Raw genomic sequence first — 22,057 nt, 5'->3', positions numbered from 1 at the left:
AAGAACAGAGGACTATAAATCACCAAACTATATATTATTTAACTCGCTCTAATTAATTTCTTTACCCATCATAATGAGATATATATGACTCTTGAGGAAATGTTACTGGCAATGCAACTTAATGTTTGACGTATATAATATAATAAAATAATGGATGCCTAAGTCTGTTAAGTAAACTCAAAAGCTAACCTTCCCTTGTTACCATATATAAATTGCAACCACACGGTAATTCTTCTCCTCACGCAATCACAAAAACCTTCAATTAGAACCCAACATACATACATACAAAAATCAAACGAGAGGATACCATGAGAACTCATCACTGCCTTATTATTATTCTTATTGCTCCTCTCTCCGCCTTCTTTGCGGTCGCGGACCCCTGGTCGGGGTCAGCGACTCTAATATTTAAAGTCGACCTAGATGTCGACAGTCCTAAGGTGATTATGATTGCGAAATTTGCAGTTGATGAGCAAAACAAGAGATCTAATACAAACCTGAATCTAATGCGTGTCGTTAGTTGCACGGAAGACTTCCACTTAATTGGTGGCCTCTTCTTCCTTGAGCTGTTGGCAGACAATGGAATACAGATTAATAAGTACACGGCTATGGTGCTTGAGAGGCCAAATTTTCGGTTTACTCTAAGGCCACTTGAGTACGAACTAACAAGTTTTGAACTTGCACCCTATCCCCTTCAATAAAAATTTCTCTGCTTCATCATGCATGCATGTTTAATTTATACTATAATAATTAATTAATAAATAAAAAATACTATTTATACACTAAAATTGATCATTAAAATCAACCACCAATATATTTATGTATAAATAAATGTGTAGTTTAATTTATTTTCAATGTGTATTTATATTCTAATATGTATTTTATATTAGTAGCTGATTTTAATGGCTGATTTTAGTCTATATGTAGCATTACTCTTAATAAATATAATAAGTGAATGTCATGCAACTCGAAGTTGTGAACATATGTATATAGGGTTTAAAAAATGTTTAGAAGTAATAAAAAATTCATCTAAAAAATTAGTTTAAAATAATTTAAAATTATTTTATTTTATATTTATTGATTATAATTTATTTTATTTTACGTTTGTTAGTTATTATTTGAATATTTGAAAATATTAAATGTAATATATATAATTTTATATATTATATACATAAAATTATAAATATTAATTTAAATAAAATAATTATAGGTATTATCTTTGTAACATTACATAATTAAATATACGTGTAAAATTATTTTACACTGTCAATACATCAAAATTAAAATTTATATATAAATAGGATAAAGTATTATTTTGATCGCCAACGTTTGGCTTAAATTATAATTTGATTCCTAAAGTTTTAAACGTTTTATTTCTGTCCCAAAAAAATCAAATGAGTTCAATAATATTATTCTACCATTAAATTTGACACGAATACTTAATAGAACGAGTGATGTATGTAAACCCCGATTAATTAATAGATAATTAGTCAGTAAATTAGTTTTTAATAAGGAAGACTAAAAATGCGAATATTATATCAAATTAGGATAGAGCTCATTGAAACGAAAATTTTGACACTAATTTCGAAAAAAACGGTCCAAAATTGGATCGAACGGATCAAATCGATTGAACCGGACCCGAACCGAACTGTCGGTCCAATCGGACCAACACTCTAAATGAGCCCGAAAGCCCTTTCTTCTTCATTTCACCTGCAGCAGCGTGAAAAGCCCCAAGGAGAAGAATACTCCCGAACCCCTACGGCAAATTTTCAACTCCCGTAACTTTTTCATCCGAGCTCCAATCGCCGTACCGTTTACGGCCACGCGTTCACCGCGTTGAGCTCTGCGTTTCTACCAGAACAATTTTATAGGTAACTTGTTATTTCACCTCAGCCTCTTCTTTCTCCCAATTTTTGAAATTTGAGAAAGAATATTGAATTTCTTTGATTTCTGATGTTTTAGGATCCAATTAGCTTGAGGAAAACATTTACTCTTGCTTATGTGAAGCTTGGGTAAGATGAAGATACGATAATTTTATTTTATTTTCATTAAATTTGAGCTTTGAGTATTAAATTGGATATATATGTGTTACAAATGTGTATTAGGTTGTGAATAAATAATTGGAGTTTGAAATTGTGAATACTGGAACTTGGAGGAAGCTGATTAGTTGAGTTTTGAGGGGCTGCCTTGATTTTGAATAAATAGCTTTGGTCGTTACGTGGAAATCGGCCAAGGTATGGTTTAAGTTTCTTGCATTTAATATATAATGTTCTGTGAAAACTTAGGTTAGATGACCACATGATAAGTTAGAATGCAGGTGTATATTTAATGTTTAGTAATTGGTTGATGAATAAGCTTGGTTTGGTTTGGTGATTTGTTTGTAAGATGATATTGGTTGCTAGATGGATCTTTGAAAGGATATGTGATTGAATTGTTAATTATATGGCTATATTTTGGTTTGGTTGAATGGTGATTGATGAAAAGATATGGAGCTTGTTGAGGATTATTGTTGGCAATTTGAGTTGGTGGTAATAGGTTTGAAAATGATTGGAATGAAAATTTTGAATGAAAAATGAGGTTTTGAAGAATTTACAAAAGTTGGTTTTTGGGGCCGAACTTCGATGAGGTATAACTTGGCCTTCGAACCTTCAATTTGTTTCTAACTTATTTTAAAATAAAAATTGGGTTCACGATGTTTATGCCACTCGAAGAACGGTTGAAAAATGTTGTAAATCGAATAAGTTATGTTGGTTGGAAGATTAAGTTTATAAACTGTCCTTTAACAGGATTTTTGCAGCTTTGTTTCCTCAACTCTGCTACTGCATCTGCTTCTGGTTTTTTTCAAAGAACGTACGCCCACGCGTATGCGTGGAGTAGAGTTTCGGCGACGCGTAAGCAACGAGTACATGCATGCGCGTAAGGGGTAAACAGGCATGTCCACGCGTACGCATGACCCACGTGTACGCGTGACATGATGGTTTCACCTATGCGTACACATGACGAGGGACGCGCGTGCGAGCTGCGTTTTTGCAATCCCACGCGTACGCGTGGCACCTCTTTCAGCAAACATGATTTTTAATATTTTAAACTAAATTTCAAACCTCTAAACCTCTATTTTCATTCCTTTAGTCATGAATATTAGTGTTAAACTCGACAATCAGATGAAGCTAGGAAATGAGGATAACTTGAAGGTGAAGTAAAGTTGAAAAGTGACGAATTAATTATGAGATGTTATGGATGAGTCATATATGATACTTGATTGGATGTTCTGATGAAAGATTATGTATGAAATTTGGCTTGAATGATTTAATGATCCGAGATACGAGATTTTCTGGATAAAGTGTCGTGGCTTGCCACTACGTGTACCAGGTTGAAAACTCGATACTCTGTTGACCCTACGACGTAAGTGTGACCGGGCACTATATAAATTCCCGAGAATGTTATCCCCATTGAGCAATATTGATTATTTGAGATAAAGCTATGCATAGACTCTTGGGGATGCACGTCAGGGGACAGTCTAAGTTCAATTCAGACTTGTTGGGTTTGCTGGATAATCGAAAGATGAGCTTCATTAGCCATAGGACAGGCATGCATCATATGCACGTTACTTGAACTACTTGCTTGTGTTTTAATTGGGTCTGCCTACATGTACTTGCCATGTTAAATGTGTATTTGTTATCTACAGTATTTGTAACTTTCTTGTACTTGCCTTTATCTGTCTATTTGTCTGGTATGCATGATGGAGTTGGAGGTACGGAAGAATGGCAGTATGAGACTTAGATTTAGGGTTAAGTTAAGTTAGGTTTAAATATTCTTAGAAAACTACCTTTTATGACTTCTGTTTAATACTTTAAGCTCTATAATCTGAGTGTCGGCATTCTAGGATTGCCTCTGGTATTCCCAGGACCTTATATATTATGTGTGTGGCACCTTTACCATACTGAGAACCTCCGATTCTCATTCCATACTATGTTGTTATTTTTCAGATGCAGATCGAGAGGCATCTCATTTGGCGTCTGGACTCTTGAAGCAGAGTGGTTACTGAGTAGTTTTGCTGTACAGTGATGTATATATGTGTGCTTAGTTTTCTCTCTGCATAACTTATTTTTTTCGATCCTCTTAGAGGTTTATGGAGAAGCAGGACCGTGTATATGAACTTTTGGGTTTTGGATATGTATGTATATATGTGTAAATATTCTTCGGTCAGTCTTGACTTCGCGGGCTGAGTTAGGAGCTTGTTATTTTGTATCTTTGGCACTCTATTCCTACTTCTGTTATCTTATGTTTAATAGTTATGGTTTTCTTAGCATGCAAGTTAACTCGTTCCTTAAGTGTTGTGCTTTTATTTCGCAATTTTTATTTCCTCTATTCTTCAAGGCTCCTAGCATATTATAATTCTTTTGCTATTATATGTACTCATTTTATTTAGAGGTCGTAATACCACACCACCTCTATTTTACGACTTAAGCGTAATGCTTAGTGTGGTAGGGTGTTACAATGTAAACATTAGTAATGTTACTAGTTAAGTATTATATCTTCTTTCATATGTTAGAGAAAGTGTTTTACCGATTTTTAACAAATTGAAATGGTTCGATATCTAATTATTTGGGAGCGAAACTTACTCCTCTTGTGAGTACTAGTTTTCAAAAAGTGCATCTATCAAAGGTTCTCTTGAATGGATAAAGCAATAAAAAAATCTAAAAAAAATCGAAATAAACTTGAAAGTAAAATAATTGGAATAAAAAAATGAACATTAAATTTAAATAGAGCAATAAACTGCCTTCGATGGAATCGAAGGACTTTAAAAATAAAAAATAAAGTGCTGAATCTTAAAAGATCAGGAAAAAGTAAATATTGCTTGAAAAGTAAATTTGCATGAAAATAATTGTTACACGAAATTTAAATAGAAAATAAAGACAATGGATAGAGTCCTATAAAAAAGAAAGCTCTAAGCAGACCCAAAAATTTGTTGGAGATGTGAGTGTGCGAGAGTATTTTTTTTATAAGAGATTCCAACCATTTTTCCTTCAACCTTTCACCTATTTATAGAAATTTTCGACCAATTAAATTCAAATACAACTCCCATGTGCATTAATTTTTGAGTAATCATTTCCGCTTTCTTGTACAACGTGGGTAACTGCCAACAGTCAGCTCCACATGTTCCTCTTCGTCGACCAGGGTTATCGATTGAATTCTACCTCTTTTCCTCGACGAATCCTTTTTGACAAGGATTACATTTTTTCGAAAAAATATTTATCGTTCTTCGATCTTGATGTCTTCGAAACTATATTTTTTTACCAACAGAAAGATAACTAAAACCTTCTAATATTTCTTCTTTTCAATTTTCTTCTTGTACAAAATCCCAAATCTTAGCAATCAATTATTAACGTTTCAAAATCGAAAGAAAAATTTTTATATTAGTGATTGTTGGTGGGTCGATTTTATTTACATATTGAAATCGAACGCTTTGACTCTTCAATATATAAATTATTTGTGTCAAATTTAATAATAAAATAACATTGAATTCATTTAAAACTTTTTTAGAATTGAAATAGAACGTTTACAAATTTTTGGGATTGAAATAAAATATTTAAAATATTATGAATTAAATTAAAATTCACCCCAAATATCGAGGACTAAAATAGTATTTCATTTTATTTGAATACTATTATTATTATTATTATTATTGAAATTTAATAGATAAAATAAAATAATATTATACTTAAATTATTATTTTTCAATTCTAATAGAAAAATGTTAGGTAATATTTTTTCTTTGTTTTATTTTTCTTTTGTTTTTTATTTTTGCTTTGTATTTGAACCAATACTATGCAACTCTCTATTTTTTCTATTATAAGTATTAATAGCTAACATTTTCGTCTATAATATCAATACAAATCGAATTCCAAAAATTTCAATAGAAATCAATCACCCAACCCAAAATATATAATTGATACATACAACTAATTCAAAAAGCATACCCTTCTCTCTTCCTCAATTCTGCAACTCCTTCTCTTTCACAATACTCACGCCCCTCTTTCTCTAGCAGGACTTTCCTTCACCAATTTTGAGCACTCCTAGCTGCGTAATCAATAATTTTTTTTTTGTTAATATTAAATCTTTAATTTTGTCTAAAAAAATTTCAATTTGCATTAAATATTCACTCGCGTCTAAATTTTCAAAAAATTTAAAACCAATTAACAATAATGCATAAAAATTATGCTTAATTTGTTTGTGTTACGAGTTGTTCTTATAAAATTTTTGTTGAATTAGTTTTAATTTTTTTGAAAAATTAGCCGTTAGTAGTATATTTGATGCAAATCAAAAGTTTTTAGGACAAAATTGAAACAAAATAAAACTTAGAGGTGTTTTTAAAACTTTTATCAAACTCAGGAACAAAAAATATACTTTACTCTAATAATTAATATAAATAAAAAGAGGAGTGCTAGGGGCCAGCAAATTTTGTGATTTATAGCCATCAATTAACCATCATTGGTGATTTTAATAGTGTGATATATATTTCATCCAAGGGTGTGAGATTACTCACTTTACTTTTGTTGGTTAAATATTAGCCAAATTTCAATAAAACTGCTGGTGCTAGACTTTTCTTAAAAATATTAACTTCTGTTATTTATTTTATTTTTCAATTTAATCTATTTAATTATCTAGACTCTTATTGTTTTAACTACTGAGATTATGACTCTTGAGGAAATTAAATGTTAGGACAGATAGACATTACCTAAATTAATTTTGAAGAGGCAACCCTCACTCACTATAAATTGAAACTGATTACAACACGACCTAAGCTTGATCGGTACAAAATAAAGCTAATTTAATAAGCATTACATGATGAGAAGTAATTGTCTTATTATGATTATGCTTGCTTTGCTCCTCTCTACTCCGCCTTGTTCAGCCGGCGGCAAGAGTTCCATTAAGGAAGAGTTTCGTTTAAACATGGCCGTCAACAGCCGTAAGGCAAATGAGGTAGCAACTTTTGCATTGGCGGAGCATAACCATATATCCCACGCGAATTTGAGACTATCACAGATCCTTAGTTGCACAAAAATTTATCACACAAATCAATCAGGCACCTTCGCTCTCCTGCTACTCGCAAAAGATGAAGATAATAATTATAGGTTGAAGAAGTTCTTCGCACGGGTCTATCAGGGCAACCTCTTTGATTATTCCAAATATCAATTACAAAAATTTGAATCACGCGAATAATAGTATGTTTTTAGTTTTGTGTGAAGTTATTGTTTGTGGTTAACGATGATGTTTTTTATAAATTCTAATATTTAACTGTAATTTCTTTTTATGTTGAAGTTATCCAAAAGCATATATAGACCGTGTAATCCAAGATTCATCATCTTAAAATAATACATATAATTTTCTTTTTAATTTATATCCATATGTTTTGTTGGCAGTATAAAAATGTGAATCAATAATTATTGCTAGTGACTATTATTAAACATTAGGATATATGAAGACATGAACAAATTTAAGAAATGTGATAAATATATTAATTCTTGAATTCATTCTGCAAGTATATATAAAATACCCTCTCAAGGAGAGCTCATATTTGTAGTAAGAGGCTTAGATTGAAATTATTAACACTATTAAAATGGGTTAAATTTATCAACTTAATATATTTAGCCGTTTAACTATTTTAAATAAATGGATTTTTTTATTCTAAAAAGTAAGTTCGTCAAATAAGATGTTTAATAAAAGTAATTATTCAGATAAAGATATTAAAACCATCTTTTTTTTAAAGATTTTTTATTAATTAAAATTTAGTACATATAATCGATTAAATTGTGTTATTTTTATTAAAATTAAACCAAAGATGTAATACCCTAATTATTAGAATGTCACGCTTCCGACCGTGCCATTCTGATAATTCAGGTATTACGACGACTCTTAAAATATATACTTTTGTTAAATAGATTAAACTCAAAACATACTTATTTCTTAATAAATCAAGAATCAAATAATAAAATCTCTCGAATACAATCTTTTTCTAAATAACATTTTAAACAGAGTCTTAAATCTCATAATGAAATTTCAGCAACATCTCCCCTAAAACTTGTACTTTGTCACTCTTTTCGAATCCCAACCAAACTATTCCACAACCCTTTTCAACGGGTTCAAAACCAAATCAGTTCAAAATCAAGCTGATTCCAAAAATTCATATTATTTTCATATTTTAAGGAAACTAATTCAAACTCAAATCATTGTCAACAGATTAAACTCAATTTCAACACTTTAAAGAAATAGTTCAGCAATCGTCCGTTTAATAAAACCCAAACAATAATCCAATCAAACAAACATTCATATTCATTCAAAACAGTCAAACAATACATAAGACTTATACAATCACTAAAAGTGCATTTCTCACATCAATATCCATTTATAATAATTCCAAATTATAAAATTGAATTTTTTTAAAAATTTCCTACCTCGAAAAGTTGAACCCATAAACCAAGCGCGTCAGAGAAAACACTTTTCCCTCAGCCCAAAAACAACAACGTCAACTCCAACTAGATTTCGCAGCAATAACAGCCAGAAAGGCACCAGCCAACAATATATAGTAACTCCACCCTAAGTTATTATCGCCATGTAAAATTTAATAATCTATAATAGAATAGTAACTGAAAGAGTTCTTAACAAGGAACGGCTTACCGAGCTTACGAATAATTGAGAAAACGGAGCAGCGACAGCTCCAGTGACGACACGGTAACTTGATGTCGCATGCAACAGCCATTGAACTCAGCACGCAAGACCCAGAACTCGACTCTACGTTACCAATATCTCAGAACCTTTAATAACCATAGTTCTAAAAATCGAACTGGACCGGCCGGTTCAACTGGGAACCGGTCACCTAATCGGTCCGAGTAAGCTCAGAAATAGCCTGACAAAAAACCGATAAAAAAATCGGTCGAACCGACAGTAAAGCGATGAACCGGCAAAACGTCCAGTTTTTTAACGGGTTTTTGGTTTAAAAAAATCCTAAACGGCGTCGTTTTGTCCCTATAAGAAAAAAAAAGGAAAAAGGCTAAACAAAATGGCCAAATGCCCAAATCCCTAACCCACTACGGCAACACCAAATGCCCAAATCCCTTCTCCCTTGCTTCTCCCTCACTCTCATCAGTCTCACTCACCCAAATCCCTAACCCACTACGGTGCTACTTCCCTCTCTCTCTCTCAGCCAACAGCAGTCACCGCCTCCTCGTCTCCTCCTCGTCTCTCTCTCAGCCAACAACAGCAGTCTCTGGTGACCCACTGTCCGGCAAGCTGACCACCATTCTTACCTTCCCTATTCTCTTCTCGCCTCTCCTCTTCCCTTCGAACGCTTCTCCCCCCCCAGCTCTCGTCACTGCCACAGAGAGAAGCTGAATCTCTCTGCCCTGCATCGTTCCGCTGTTCGCACCACTCTTTGTGCCGCCGTGAGCTTAGCCGGCCACCACCAACTTTGAGCGGCACTACTTCTGCTCTTCTTCCCCTTTCCATTTCCCAGTCTGTCTCTGCTACATTCAAGGTCCCCTGCCTCATCCCTGCTTCCTGCTCTGTTTCTTTACTTTCTTTTATTAATTCTGTTGTTAATTTTAGTTAGATTATTGATTAATTCTGTTTGTTAGGATAGATAGATATATATGCTGTTAGGTAGCTAGGTTGTGGTTAGAGGATTCTAGGCCTGATAATTGCTCCGTTCTTGATTATCTAACATGGCTTAATACTGCTTGTTTGCTGAATGATGTTGGTGTGATCATTACTATGCTGTTTCTGTTTCATGTGACCTGATTCTACCTGCTGCCCTGTTGAACTGTACTTGTGAAATTAAGTTTGATGCTGCCTCTGTACATGCAATCCATGCTTTTCTCATGTTAATTGCAATTTTTGGATTCATGTGCTTATATTTTGCTGCTACTTGCTGCCCAAATTTCTAGAAATTGCTCTGTTTTTAAACTTGCTACTTAAGAGTTGAACGTGGCACTTTTTAAATTCTTAGTATTACTATATTTCTCTTCCTTAATGATCTATGAAGTTGTTTAGTTATAAACTTTGATGTTTGAAGTTGTTTGTGAACCTCTAATATTAAGTTATGAATAATTTATTATGTAAAATTTTAAATTTTATTAAGTTAGAAATTATTGAATTTATATATTTAAAATTATTTTTAGGTTTTTTAATAATTTTATTTAATATTTAATTAAATCGGTTGAACCCCGGTTGAACTCCGGTCGAACCAGTAAACCATTGAACCAGTGACCTCACCGGTTTATTGACAGGTCCGGTTCTCGCAACCTTGTTAATAACTCATAACATAATACCAATTTTCAAAGATTCCAAAACGAAACGCTTACCGAAAAGACAGTGGTTCTACCGGCGATTTTTGGCGGTCAGAACAGCAACACAAAGATTCAACGGTGACTGGGCAGTGACAAACGGCGGCGCAATAGCCACCCAGACACGACGACGGCGAGCCCAGCAACATGACGGCAACGGAAACTCCGCGACGCTCCCTTTCACGCATCATCTCCCTCCCATGTTCGCGATTCCAATAACGGCGGCAAGGACGGGTTCGGCAGCAGATTTCCGACGAAGCTGGCGGCGATGACGTGACGGTGGCAGCGAGGCATGGTGCAGTTGCGGTGCAGCTTCTCTTAAGTGATGATGGCCACTCCTCCTCCTCTTTCTCAAGGTCTCGCTCTATCTTCCTCTCCTCTGGTCTCTCGACGGCGCGGCGGCAGTAGCGGTAAGGCCAACTAGCTCCGACACGTCTCCCTCTTCTCTTCTCTTCTCCCCTGTCACAACTCTCTTTTCTCTGTTCCTCCCCCACTCTTATGTTCTTTTCTTTCTCAACAACTGCTGCTGTGTTGTGTTTTGTGTGTGTTGCATTTTGTGTGTGTGTGTTCATGTGGGGTGTGGGGGTGAGAGAGGTGAGTGAGTTAGGGTTTAGATTAATGAAGGTAAATTAGGGTTTGTGTGGTGTAATAAAATTAGGAATTTTAGAGATTAAGATAAGGTAGTAATTTTTAATAAAAATAAAAGTATAGAGTAATAATCTAAATTCAAATTAAATATATAATAATTATCTTTGAAATACCATTTTATTATTAACTTAAAATCTATTTTCGAATAAATACTAATTCAATAAAAATTGATGATAATTAAATTAATTCTCTTTTATTTAAAAAAATAAAGTTAAAAATCTAAAATATTAAAATTAAGGCATACAAAATACTCATATTTTTTTAATTGAGTGCTTCTAGTTTAACTTAGAGATAAATAAAATAATTTTCTTTCAATTCATAATGTAAGACCCAGAAATTTCAGAAAAATCTTATTATGAGCTAATTTTAATTTATTTATTCATTAAAGATTTTATTTTCATAAACTATTTTATTAAAAGTAATTAAATCAAGTTCTAATAATTAAAATAGAGATTTTATTTAATTTTTTAATTATTGAATAATTTTCTATATTTAAACTATAAAGCTTAGTAGTTATAAAAGAATAAGAATTTTATATGACTTAGTTTAAATAATTGAGATTTTAGGATTTAATATTTTAATTTTTATAAACAAAAAATTAATTATATTATCTTTAATTTTAAATTACAATATTTGATTAAAAGCCAATTTGCAAATTGATAATTAAATAATATTTTCAAAGTGATTTTGAAGGATCAAATTTAGATTTCAAAATTTATACAATATAACATAATTTGATTTAGAATTTACTAAATTCAAATTTAAAATAAATTATACCTAATTTCAAATTGTCCCCAAATCAAACTCTAATCCTAAAAATTAAACACAAAATCCTAATTCCCTTGTACCCAACTTTAGTCGCCATTAACATTTTCCTTATCACACACACAACAGTAAAAAAAAAGAAACAAAAGAAAGGGAAGAATGGAGAGGGGCAGGGAAACAAGGAAGAAAGAAAGAAAGAAAAGGGGGGAAAAGAGAGAGAATAGAGGAAGAGAGATGGGGATCAAGAGAGTGAGGGAACGGAGGACAGCCGAGAAGAAGAGGGGATGAAAGGAGCGTCGCTGATTGAAGGGGAGGTCACCACTGCCGCCAAATCGCCGAGCCATCACACGCGTTGCCGCCAAGCTGTCGCCATCACCGAGTCCGAGGTAAAGAGGAGGAGCGCGAGCTGGAGGAGCGATCGCCGACGTCCCACACCGTTGGGTCTCACCAGGCCGTCGTCCTCCGTTGTTTCCAGTGCCACCGCCAAGCCAAGAACGAGTGAGAGGGAGAGAGATTCGTCGCCATCGGGAACCAAGTTCAAAGAGGAAGAACCGCGATGAGGAAGGGGAGTAAGAGCTGTTGCGGTGGTCGCCGTCACAACCAGAGCTTCCTCCACGCCATGGCTTGCCGTTTTGAGCTGCTGGCCGCTGGAACCACCACCGGGGATGCCGCTACTTAGCTTAATCGTTGCTTCTTATTTGCGGTAAGCATTTTTGTTTTGAAAAGCCCTTTAGTCGTTGTTCTGTTATTTTACGCTGAGGTTTTACGGCGTAAATTATTATAAGATTAAGTTTCGATTATTATAGGTTGCGACTAGAGTTGTTATGGTTGTTGCGAAAGCAGTTTGGAACTGAGGTTGCGATTGCCGTCGTTACGAGTCGAAAGAAAATGGAGTTTTGTCACGTAATTGAGTCGCGATTGAGGTAGGGGAGCTTTTCTTAAACTCATTTTATTTCCGAAAATGGTTATAAATTGATATTGATGCAAAAAAAAATTTGGTGATTACGTGAGTTTTCTGGATTGAATTGAATTGTTTTGGATAAATGAAATTGTGTGCTTGATTGGATTATTGATTTTCTTGAGTTGGCGTACAGTTATTGAAAGTTTATACTAAAAATTAATTTTATTTGGGAAATCTGATTTATATATATTTTTATATTAAGGAAAGACTTGGGTTTGAAACTGTTGAAAATAGTTTGAAAAACTGTTGGTTTGATTTATTGGTATTGACTTGAGAATTAGAGATGATTTATTATTAAAGCTGGTTCGATTTTGAAAATGATTTGACATTTGAGTTGTTTGATATTGAAGCTGGATGAGAATGGGTTAGAAAATATGGTTTTGATGGGATCCGTAAGGGTGACAGAGTCTGAGTTTTAGAGGAGATGCTGTCGAAATTTTAAAAAAATAAAAAAGCTTCATTTGAAGTGATTATTCAGAAATATTTGGTTTTAAAGATTATATGTTTTAAGTTTGACTTATTTAGAAAAGAATAAATGATGTTTTGAATTGAGATTGTTGATGAACAGAATGAGAGGATGGATGATGATGATTGAACTTGAATAAAGGATGATGAAGATTGATTTTAAAGTATGATTTTTGAATGAATTTGGAGATGAGATATGAATTGATGATGAGAATGAATTAAAAATAAATGAGACTTGCAAAATTGAGACAAATTGTTGACCCTCTGTACATAAGATGTGACCGGGCACTTTAATTCTCCGGGTTTTCCCATGGGCATGCATATATATAAATTTGAGCTTGGGACTTTGTCTCTCCTCATGGATGAGCTTGAAATTTTTTCCATGGATATTATTGAGCTTGGGGATGCTCGTACAGAGGAACTGTCCAATGGTTAGCTACCAGGACATATCGGGTTGGTTGTATAACTGACAGATGAGCTCATTAGCCATAGGATAGACATGCATAATGTGCATTTGCATGCTTGGTTTGGGTTTGAATTTGTTTTGGTTTGCTTAACTGTTTAACTGTCTTTAACTGCTATATGAGCTACTTGCTGTAACTGCTATTTAAACCTGTGCTTTCTTTGTCTGTTTTGCCTGTATTTGTCCTGGTGTGATACTTTTGAGATTGAATTTTGGTGCTGAATTGATGATTGTATTTATTGATTGCGTGGTTGGTTCCTGACTGAGGTTTTAGTAAATTATGAAAAATCAAGTTGGTTCAGCATAGATTTAATAAACCTATGCTTGAAATATGTTGGTCATTCATACAGTCTAAGAAACTGATTAAGATTTTCTTATAAGAAAAGAAAGGTTTTGAATTTTTTGATATTTAAATATTGATTTTGAAAAGGGGTTTTTGGATGATTAGTCGTTGGTTTTTAAAAGATTCCTAGGACGAACGATAATCACTGCCTTAGAATCAAATCTTCTCTTTATACATATCTTCTTATGATAATTCTTAAACCCTCTACTGAGAACCCTTTCGAGGACGATATTCTCACCCCCCTACAAAATTCCTTTTTCAGTGACAGATTCAGGAAGTTTTGGCGCGAAGCCGCGGCCGAGCTAAGGATGCCTTATTTACATATATGTATCTTTATTTTCTGTATTTGGTTTAACCTTAGATTCTGTTTTTCTCTCGTCATTTATTCTTTTGTAATTTTAGAGGGATAGGACTTGTATTTGAGAAGTATTTGAATAAGTTTATATATTTATTATTATGTGAATTTAATTATGTGATTAAGTGAATTAAGGTAAACACTTTTTGGTTTCATAACTAAGAAATTGGGTTTACATTCGCAAAGGCTCAATATTAAATAATTATAATATGAAATTAACAGATTAGAGGTAAGTAACGCCTGAATTTATAGTACAATCATCAGGTGTTAAAAGTAAGGGTGTTACACATAAAATCAAACTAAAATCCCAATTATTCAAATTTAAATAGCCAAAATATCATTATTTTTAAATTTCTAAAACTTTAAATTGTTAATAAAAAATTTTCAATAATTGTAAAAATTAGATAAAAATTATAATTTAATTATCAAAACTTGATTTAATTACCTCAAATAAAATAATTTCTAAAATTAAAGCTGTTAATAAATAAATGATTCAAAATTAAACTAGCTCATAATTCTAGAGAAAAGGACAAATAGGTCCCTGACTTTTTGTCCTTCAGACATTTTCGTCCCTGACCATTGAAAAATACTTTTAAGTCTCTGACCTTCACAAAATTTGGACAGATCAGTCCCTGAAAGAGGCATTTGGACGGATCAGTCCCTGACGGAGGCATTTGGACGGAGGGACTGATCCGTCCAAATTTTGTGAATGTCAGGGACTTAAAAGTATTTTTCAATGGTCAGGGACAAAAATGTCCGCGGGACAAAAGGTCAGGGACCTATTTGTCCTTTTCTCTTTTTTTTCCAAAAAAATTTAGGGTCTTTCAATAATATAAAGAAATCGTTACCTGCCTCATATATCTTTTCAAAACCACAGATTTACATTAAAAAATCTGAAATCCTTTTTAAAAGAGAAATCTGTTAACTCTTCAAAAATCTAAAACCTTTTTCTTTTTGTATCAATTATTAAAAATTTTTTCTAAACAGTATGAATGACCAAGTTATTCCAAGCATAAGTTCATTAAATCTATACTGAACCAGTTTGATTTTTCATACTTTATTAAACCAAAAACATAAAACCACTCACAGCCCTTTATAAGGTAATCCCTTTGTTTTGAGCCTATCTTGTAACTATTGCTTTACACCACATTCTTTCCTTATATCCAAGTCTTATGGCTTATCCGGTATTTGAAAATTTATATATATGCCAAGACTACTTGCTTTTTTAAGGTATTCAAAAGTAAAATATCAAAACTATGTAATATTTTATGTATTACTTTAATTTTCGAGGATGAAAATTTTTATAAGGTAGATAGAATGTAAGACACATAACTTTTAGAAAATCTTATTATAAGTTGATTTCAATTTATTTATTCATTAAGTACTTTAATCTCAGATAATTTATTTATTCAATTTATTTATTAAAGATAATTAAAGCAATTTATTTATTAAAGATAATTAAAGATAATTAAAGCAAATTTTGATTAATTGAGTTTTAAATAATTTAAGGTTTTATTTGATTTTATAATTATCGAATTCTTTGTTTATAAAAATTAAAGTATTAAATTCCAAAATCTCAATCATTTAAACCATATCATATAAAATTCTTATTATTTTACAAGAGGTAATGACCAATTCGGTACCCGAAAGATTCAAACGCTGACATTTTGGTACCCAACTATTGTTATTGACAAAAAGGTACCTGAATGATTAAAAATTTTGCCAAGCGTGTCCGAGTGCTTGCCGGAACATAGCTCCGGTGAGTACGATGCTTACGTGGACGCCGGTTTTTGCTGACAAGTTTAGTCTTATATTAGATGGAATTTGTAATTAAAATTAAGCTTATCCTACCTGGAAATTAACTTAACCTAATTGAACATTGGTTTTGCCCCAAATTAATTTTTCCCTAAAACCTAATTAGCATATGTTGTTACTAGTTACTGAGTTACTGTGGTTAGTGTGTCACTACTAGCAAAACTCAAAGGTCACGTAGAGAGGGAGAGACGTTGTTCTGGAAGCTTGGCGCGAAGAAGAACGATACAAGGCGAGAGACATTGTCGAATCAAGGGTAACGGTTCTCAAGTGGCATCGTTGGATCACCATTCTTCGCAAGGAGCAACCCTACGAAGAGGTACGTTCTGCTTCATGTTCTTGGTTTAAGTTCTGGTTTTTTGCGTTTGCTGGTGACATCCTGTTTATTCATTGTATCTTCTCTCTACTATTTCTTAGATGGATCGTATAGTTACGTTTGTGTATCATCACATGGGTTGCTTGAAAAGGGTTAGAGATGGGAATGTGATATACGAAGGGGGTTTAGTAACTGAGATACACAGGGTGAATGTGGAGACATGTAATTTATTTTTTGTTGAGGGGTTGTTTTTAGACCTGGGTTATACTAGATATAATGAGGCGTATTGGCTAGAACCTGGTTTCGAATTAGGTCAGGTCTTAGAGTGCTTAGGACAGATGCTGAAGTGATGAGGATGTGTGAGAGTGCAATTAAAAATGACAATACTGTCCATCTCTATTTTGATCACCCCATTGATGCCAACCCTGAAATTATTGATGACGATGTGGTGTCTTATGGTAGCAGTGATAGTGTGGTTGAGGTCAATCCACCTGGTGATGAGAGAAAAACTGAAGTTGTAAGTGAGGAAACTGGCGAGGTTAATCAGTTGAATAAGGCTTTGACAGTTGTTGTGAAGAAGACTTTGAATGAAGTTGTGATTGAGAAGGGTGTTGATGTTAACGAGTCGGATAAATGTGAGGGTGGTGTTATGAGTGATGATGTGAATCACGGGAAAGGGGATAAAGAGATTGAACAATTGTAGCTCCAGAGAAAGTTGTTAAGAGGGTGAGAAAGAGGCATCCAAGACCACCACTCAGTGGTTTATCACAAGAAAGAAGAGCTGCTGAATGTGAACAGCCTGAGGGTGATCCTGTAGAAGCTGAAACAGTAAATGAACAAACACATGAGAGGAATGCTGATGATGCACATTTTGCCAACGAAGGTGCTAACATTGAAGAACCATTGGTGGATGAGTTGAGGGCAGAGGAAGCAGCTACTCAGAATGCAGCAGGTAAAACTATTATTTCTGTTTTGTTATAGCATTTTTGGATAAGTATTGGGTTTATGAATCCAATGATTATGATGCACATGTTGGCAATGAAGGTGCTAACATTGAAGAACCAGTGGTGGATGAGTTGAGGGCAGAGGAAACAGCTACAGAAAATGCAGCAGGTAAAACTATTATTTCTGTTTTGTTACAGAATTTTTTGATAAGTATTGCATGATGGCTAACATATATCACCTGATGTATTAACAGATACAGAAACACAAAGAAAGGAGAGGACAAATACAAGGAGAAATCATCCACGGCCTCAACCATCTGGGCAGAGGATTGTACCTGGAAAGGATGATGAAGCACCAAGGGTAGAGGTGCCTAACCCGAACAGAGCAGATAAAGACATGGGACCTGAGATGTACCAATACGAATCTGATGAACTGTATAGCCCTCCTGGATCTGATGATGAAGATGAACCTGTTTTTCCTCAACATAACCCGAACACACCATTTGGAAAAATTACTCTGGAGTTGAACATGGAGTTTGAGACCATGGAACACTTTAAAGCAGTAGTGCAAAAGTACAACATACAAATTGGGAGACAGGTGTTCTATCTTAGGAATGAGAAGAAGAGGTGCAGGGTGATTTGCTACGACCCCGACTGCCCTTTGTTGTGTTACTGTTCGAGGACCAACTATCCAACCTCGTTTCAGATTAAGACATTTGTGGATGAGCATACGTGTCCGAGGAGCAACAAGAGTAAGTCAGTGAGTTGTGCCTGGGTTGCTGAGGAGCTTGTGCCGAAACTAAGAATCCATCCCAACATGTTACAAAGGGAGGCACAGGAGTGGTTTAAGGTGGAGTATGACATCTCAGTTAATGAGAGGATGATGTACAGGGCTATGGATAAGGCCAAAGATGTTATTGAAGGAACGGAAAAAGGATCAATACCTGAGACTTAGAGACTATCTGAATGAAATCATCAAGGCTAATCCTGGGTCAAGAGCCAACTTGGGGACTACTCCACAGCAGGAAGGGTTGCCTAGGTTTAGGAACTTGTATGTTTGTTTGGCTGCTTGCAAGCAGGGATTTAAAGCAGGATGCAGACCCTTCATAGTGTTGGATGGGACATTTCAGAAAGGCTACTTTAGAGGGCAGTTACTAATAGCAGTAGGTTAGGACGTGAATAACCAGCTTTTCCTAATTGCATACGGTGTTGTCGATGCAGAAACTCGAGAAAATTGGAGATTCTTTTTCGAGGAGTCACATACTGACATAGGAGACTATAATGAGAATGGCTGGGTTTTCATGTCCGACCAGCAAAAGGTAATATGCAGTGTATCCAATCATTGTTGATATTATATTCCTACTTGAGTACCTTAAGTGTATTAATGTTAACTGCTGAATTTACCCATGAATGCAAGGATTGATACCAGCATTACAGGATGTGATACCAGGCGTGAAACACAGATTTTGTTGTATGCATATGTGGAGAAACCTGAACAAATGATGGAAGGATAAGGAACTTAAGGGAGCATTCTGGCAATGTGCAAAAGCAACTACTGATCAAGAATTCAAGGATGCAATGGCTAATGTGAAGCGGATCAATAAACAGGCGTGGGAGTATTTGGATAAATTTGAGCAAGAACAGTGGTCGAGAAGCAAGTTTTCTGAATGGCCATAGGTAGATAGCTTGACTAGCAACAACTGTGAATCGTTTAGTTCAACCATTGTGGGTCTGCGGGGAAAAAGCATACTGACAATGCTTGAGGAGCTCAGGTTCTATGTCATGAAGACGATGGCAACTCACAAGGATGCACTGATGGCTTACACTGGACATATAGCCCCTATACAAGTGAGTAGATTAGAGAAGGAAAAAAAAACAAGCTAACTACTGGGAGGCACAGTGGTGTGGTGATGATGACCACAATGAATTTGAAGTCAGAAAGTGGCAACATAGAGTCAGGGTGAACACAAGAGAGAGGACATGTTCCTGCAGAAAATGGCAGCTGACTGGACTACCATGCTGTCATGGTATTGCAGCAATCCAGAGGAAGAATGAGAAGCCTGAAGACTATGTCCATCACAAGCTCACCATTGAGGCATACAACAGGACTTACCAGTTTCACATTAATAGCATACCAAGCCAAGAGTATTGGGAGCACCATGAAGGGTTTCCTTGTCTGCCTCCTCCATACAAGAGGCCTATTGGCAGACCTTCAAAGAAAAGAAAGAAGGACAGCAGCGAGCAAAACTCTGGGAGCCAATACAATGCCAAGAGAAGATATGGCCAGATAACATGTCAAACCTGCAAGAGAGTAAGTCAAACAAATTTATTCTTTACTATCTACTTACATAATATCATTCAATCATACATAAACTTTTTGAATACTGATTTAAGTTATTCATTGCCTGGCTGCAAGGTTGGACATAATAGTAGGACTTGCCCTGAGAGATCAACTGGAGTAGCAGCTCAAGAAGAAGGAATTGATGAGGATGAAGCTAGAGAGCAAGAAGCTAACTGGGAGGAGACCATGGAGGCTACACATGCTGCACATGTTGCAGATGAGGAAAACCTCACTTAAAACCACCCAGAAAGTCAGCCTGATGAGGTAAACTTTTGTATTTTAGTTCAAACCTTATTCTTTCCAAAATGTTGCACCTGGAACTGAGAAAGCCCTTTTTTAAACTAATCACCATACTGATACAGAACACTGAGGCTGATGTGTCTACTACAACAACTGCTGCACCCCCTAATGCAGCCACTACACCATCAACCAGCTCAGGACCAGCACCTCCAGTGGCAGCAAGGCCAATAGGGCCAACACCACCAATACCACCAATAAGAGGCAGGGGCAGGACCACTTGAAGAGGAAGAATCCCAAGCTCAACAGCACCTCCCACTCCCACACAAAATGTTGCAGGTGCACCACTACCCCCTGCTCAACCTAGAGTTGCCAGCCATGCTGCTGGGTCTAAATCTCAGATCCCAGCCACACCAACCAATGCTACAGGACCAAGTAGTGGGCCTGGGTCAATGCCACAAGGTCCTTTGGTTAGGCCCACTCTTCAAGCCCAACATTCAGCCACATCTAGGCCACCAAGTGTGACTAGGAAAATCATGGCAGCAGCAAGCCCAGCCACAGAGCAGGTTCACAGGCTTCATGCCCACCCCATCCTTGAAGAAGAAAAAGCCTTTAGCAAGCATCAAGAAGTGACCATAATTTCTTGGGTTTTCATTTTGTTTTTAGTTCCATGTTGGACCTGATGTAGATACTATGCAACTAAATGCCATTATGGCATGTTGAGTTTTTATTTCCATGTTGGACCTGATTTAGTAGTACTTGTTATGAACATAAGTGTCATTATGCAATGTTAGGTTTTTTTGGGGCAAAACTTGTGTTATTTTGGGTCTGAGGTATGTTACTCTGGATACTTATGGATTATGATATCATGCTATGAGACAGGTGTTTCTATACAACTTCTGTTTATGCCATTTTTTCATCAATGACTTACCTATCTTATATATAGCTTGCTCACAATTCAATAGCAATAACTCAGTCACAGAAGACTAATAAGAGTGCATCCATTAATTCATCTCAATTACAATTAGGAGAACATTACAAAGAAACAAAATTTCATTCTTAAACTCTTAAATTTGACCATTGTCTTCCTACTTAGCCAAACAAAGTAGACTCAAAACTAGATTTAACCCAAACAATATACAGATAACAATCAACAACAACTCAACCCTCTTCAGCTGCTCCTTCATGTCATTCACCACAGAAAGCACCATCATCATCCTATCCCTTTCTTGGCCATCACTACCCTCCTGGTTGATTTTGCTTTTCTTCTTTGGGTCTGCTATGCCCACCATGTTGCTATTCTCCGAAGAAACTTCTCCTTCCACACATTGCTCTTCTATTTCATCCAACCATTGAAAATACCCACAATGTCTTTGTGTGTTCTAGCATGGCACAAAAATTTCATGAATCAGAGAAGATCGGAAAGTAAATCTGAAAAAGTGGAGAAAAGAAACCCAAGAAGAATGCATCATTTCGTCACGTATACATCAACATTTTAAGCTTACCTTCCACATAGGGCAACGTAGAAACCATCTATCAGGGTTGCTACTTGTCTTCGACTTCAACGGAACCACCGGAAGGGGACAAAAGCAACACCCATCGTAGATTTTACTACTAACTCCTGAACCACCATCAATGTCGAAGGCTTGAATGGATGAGTGCTTTCTCATGGTTCTACCTTTTTCACGAGCCCTAGCTGCTTGCATCTTCCAGATTGGGATCGTGCTCTACGAGCGAGCGAAGAGAGCAAAATTGGGTTTTAGGGTAAAATTAATTTGGGGCAAAACTAATGTTCAATTAGGTTAAGTTAATTTCCAGGTAGGATAAGCTTAATTTTAATTACAAATTCCATCTAATATAAGACTAAACTTGTCAGCAAAAACCGGCATCCACGTAAGCATCGTACTCACCGGAGCTATGTTCCGGCAAGCACTTGGACACGCTTGGCAAAATTTTTAATCATTCAGGTACCTTTTTGTTAATAACAATAGTTGGGTACCAAAATGTCAGCGTTTGAATCTTTCGGGTACCGAATTGGTCATTACCTCTTGTAAAATAATAAGAATTT

The 22,057-nt window shown here is 35.2% G+C and overlaps 1 protein-coding gene across 1 annotated transcript; it reads left to right on the top strand.

The window, feature by feature from the left end:
- The first annotated feature begins 308 nt into the window (after window positions 1-308).
- On the top strand, window positions 309-698 carry LOC112742166 (cysteine proteinase inhibitor-like). The gene has a single exon (XM_025791409.1). The coding sequence runs from the start codon at window positions 309-311 to the stop codon at window positions 696-698; it is 390 nt and encodes a 129-aa protein (XP_025647194.1).
- Window positions 699-22,057: the final 21,359 nt, after the last annotated feature.

Source organism: Arachis hypogaea, chromosome 14 (assembly GCF_003086295.3).
Source record: "Arachis hypogaea cultivar Tifrunner chromosome 14, arahy.Tifrunner.gnm2.J5K5, whole genome shotgun sequence".
Lineage (NCBI taxonomy): Eukaryota > Viridiplantae > Streptophyta > Magnoliopsida > Fabales > Fabaceae > Arachis > Arachis hypogaea.
The sequence above is the reverse complement of the archived record's forward strand: the minus strand, read 5'-3'. Positions and strand labels throughout refer to the sequence as shown.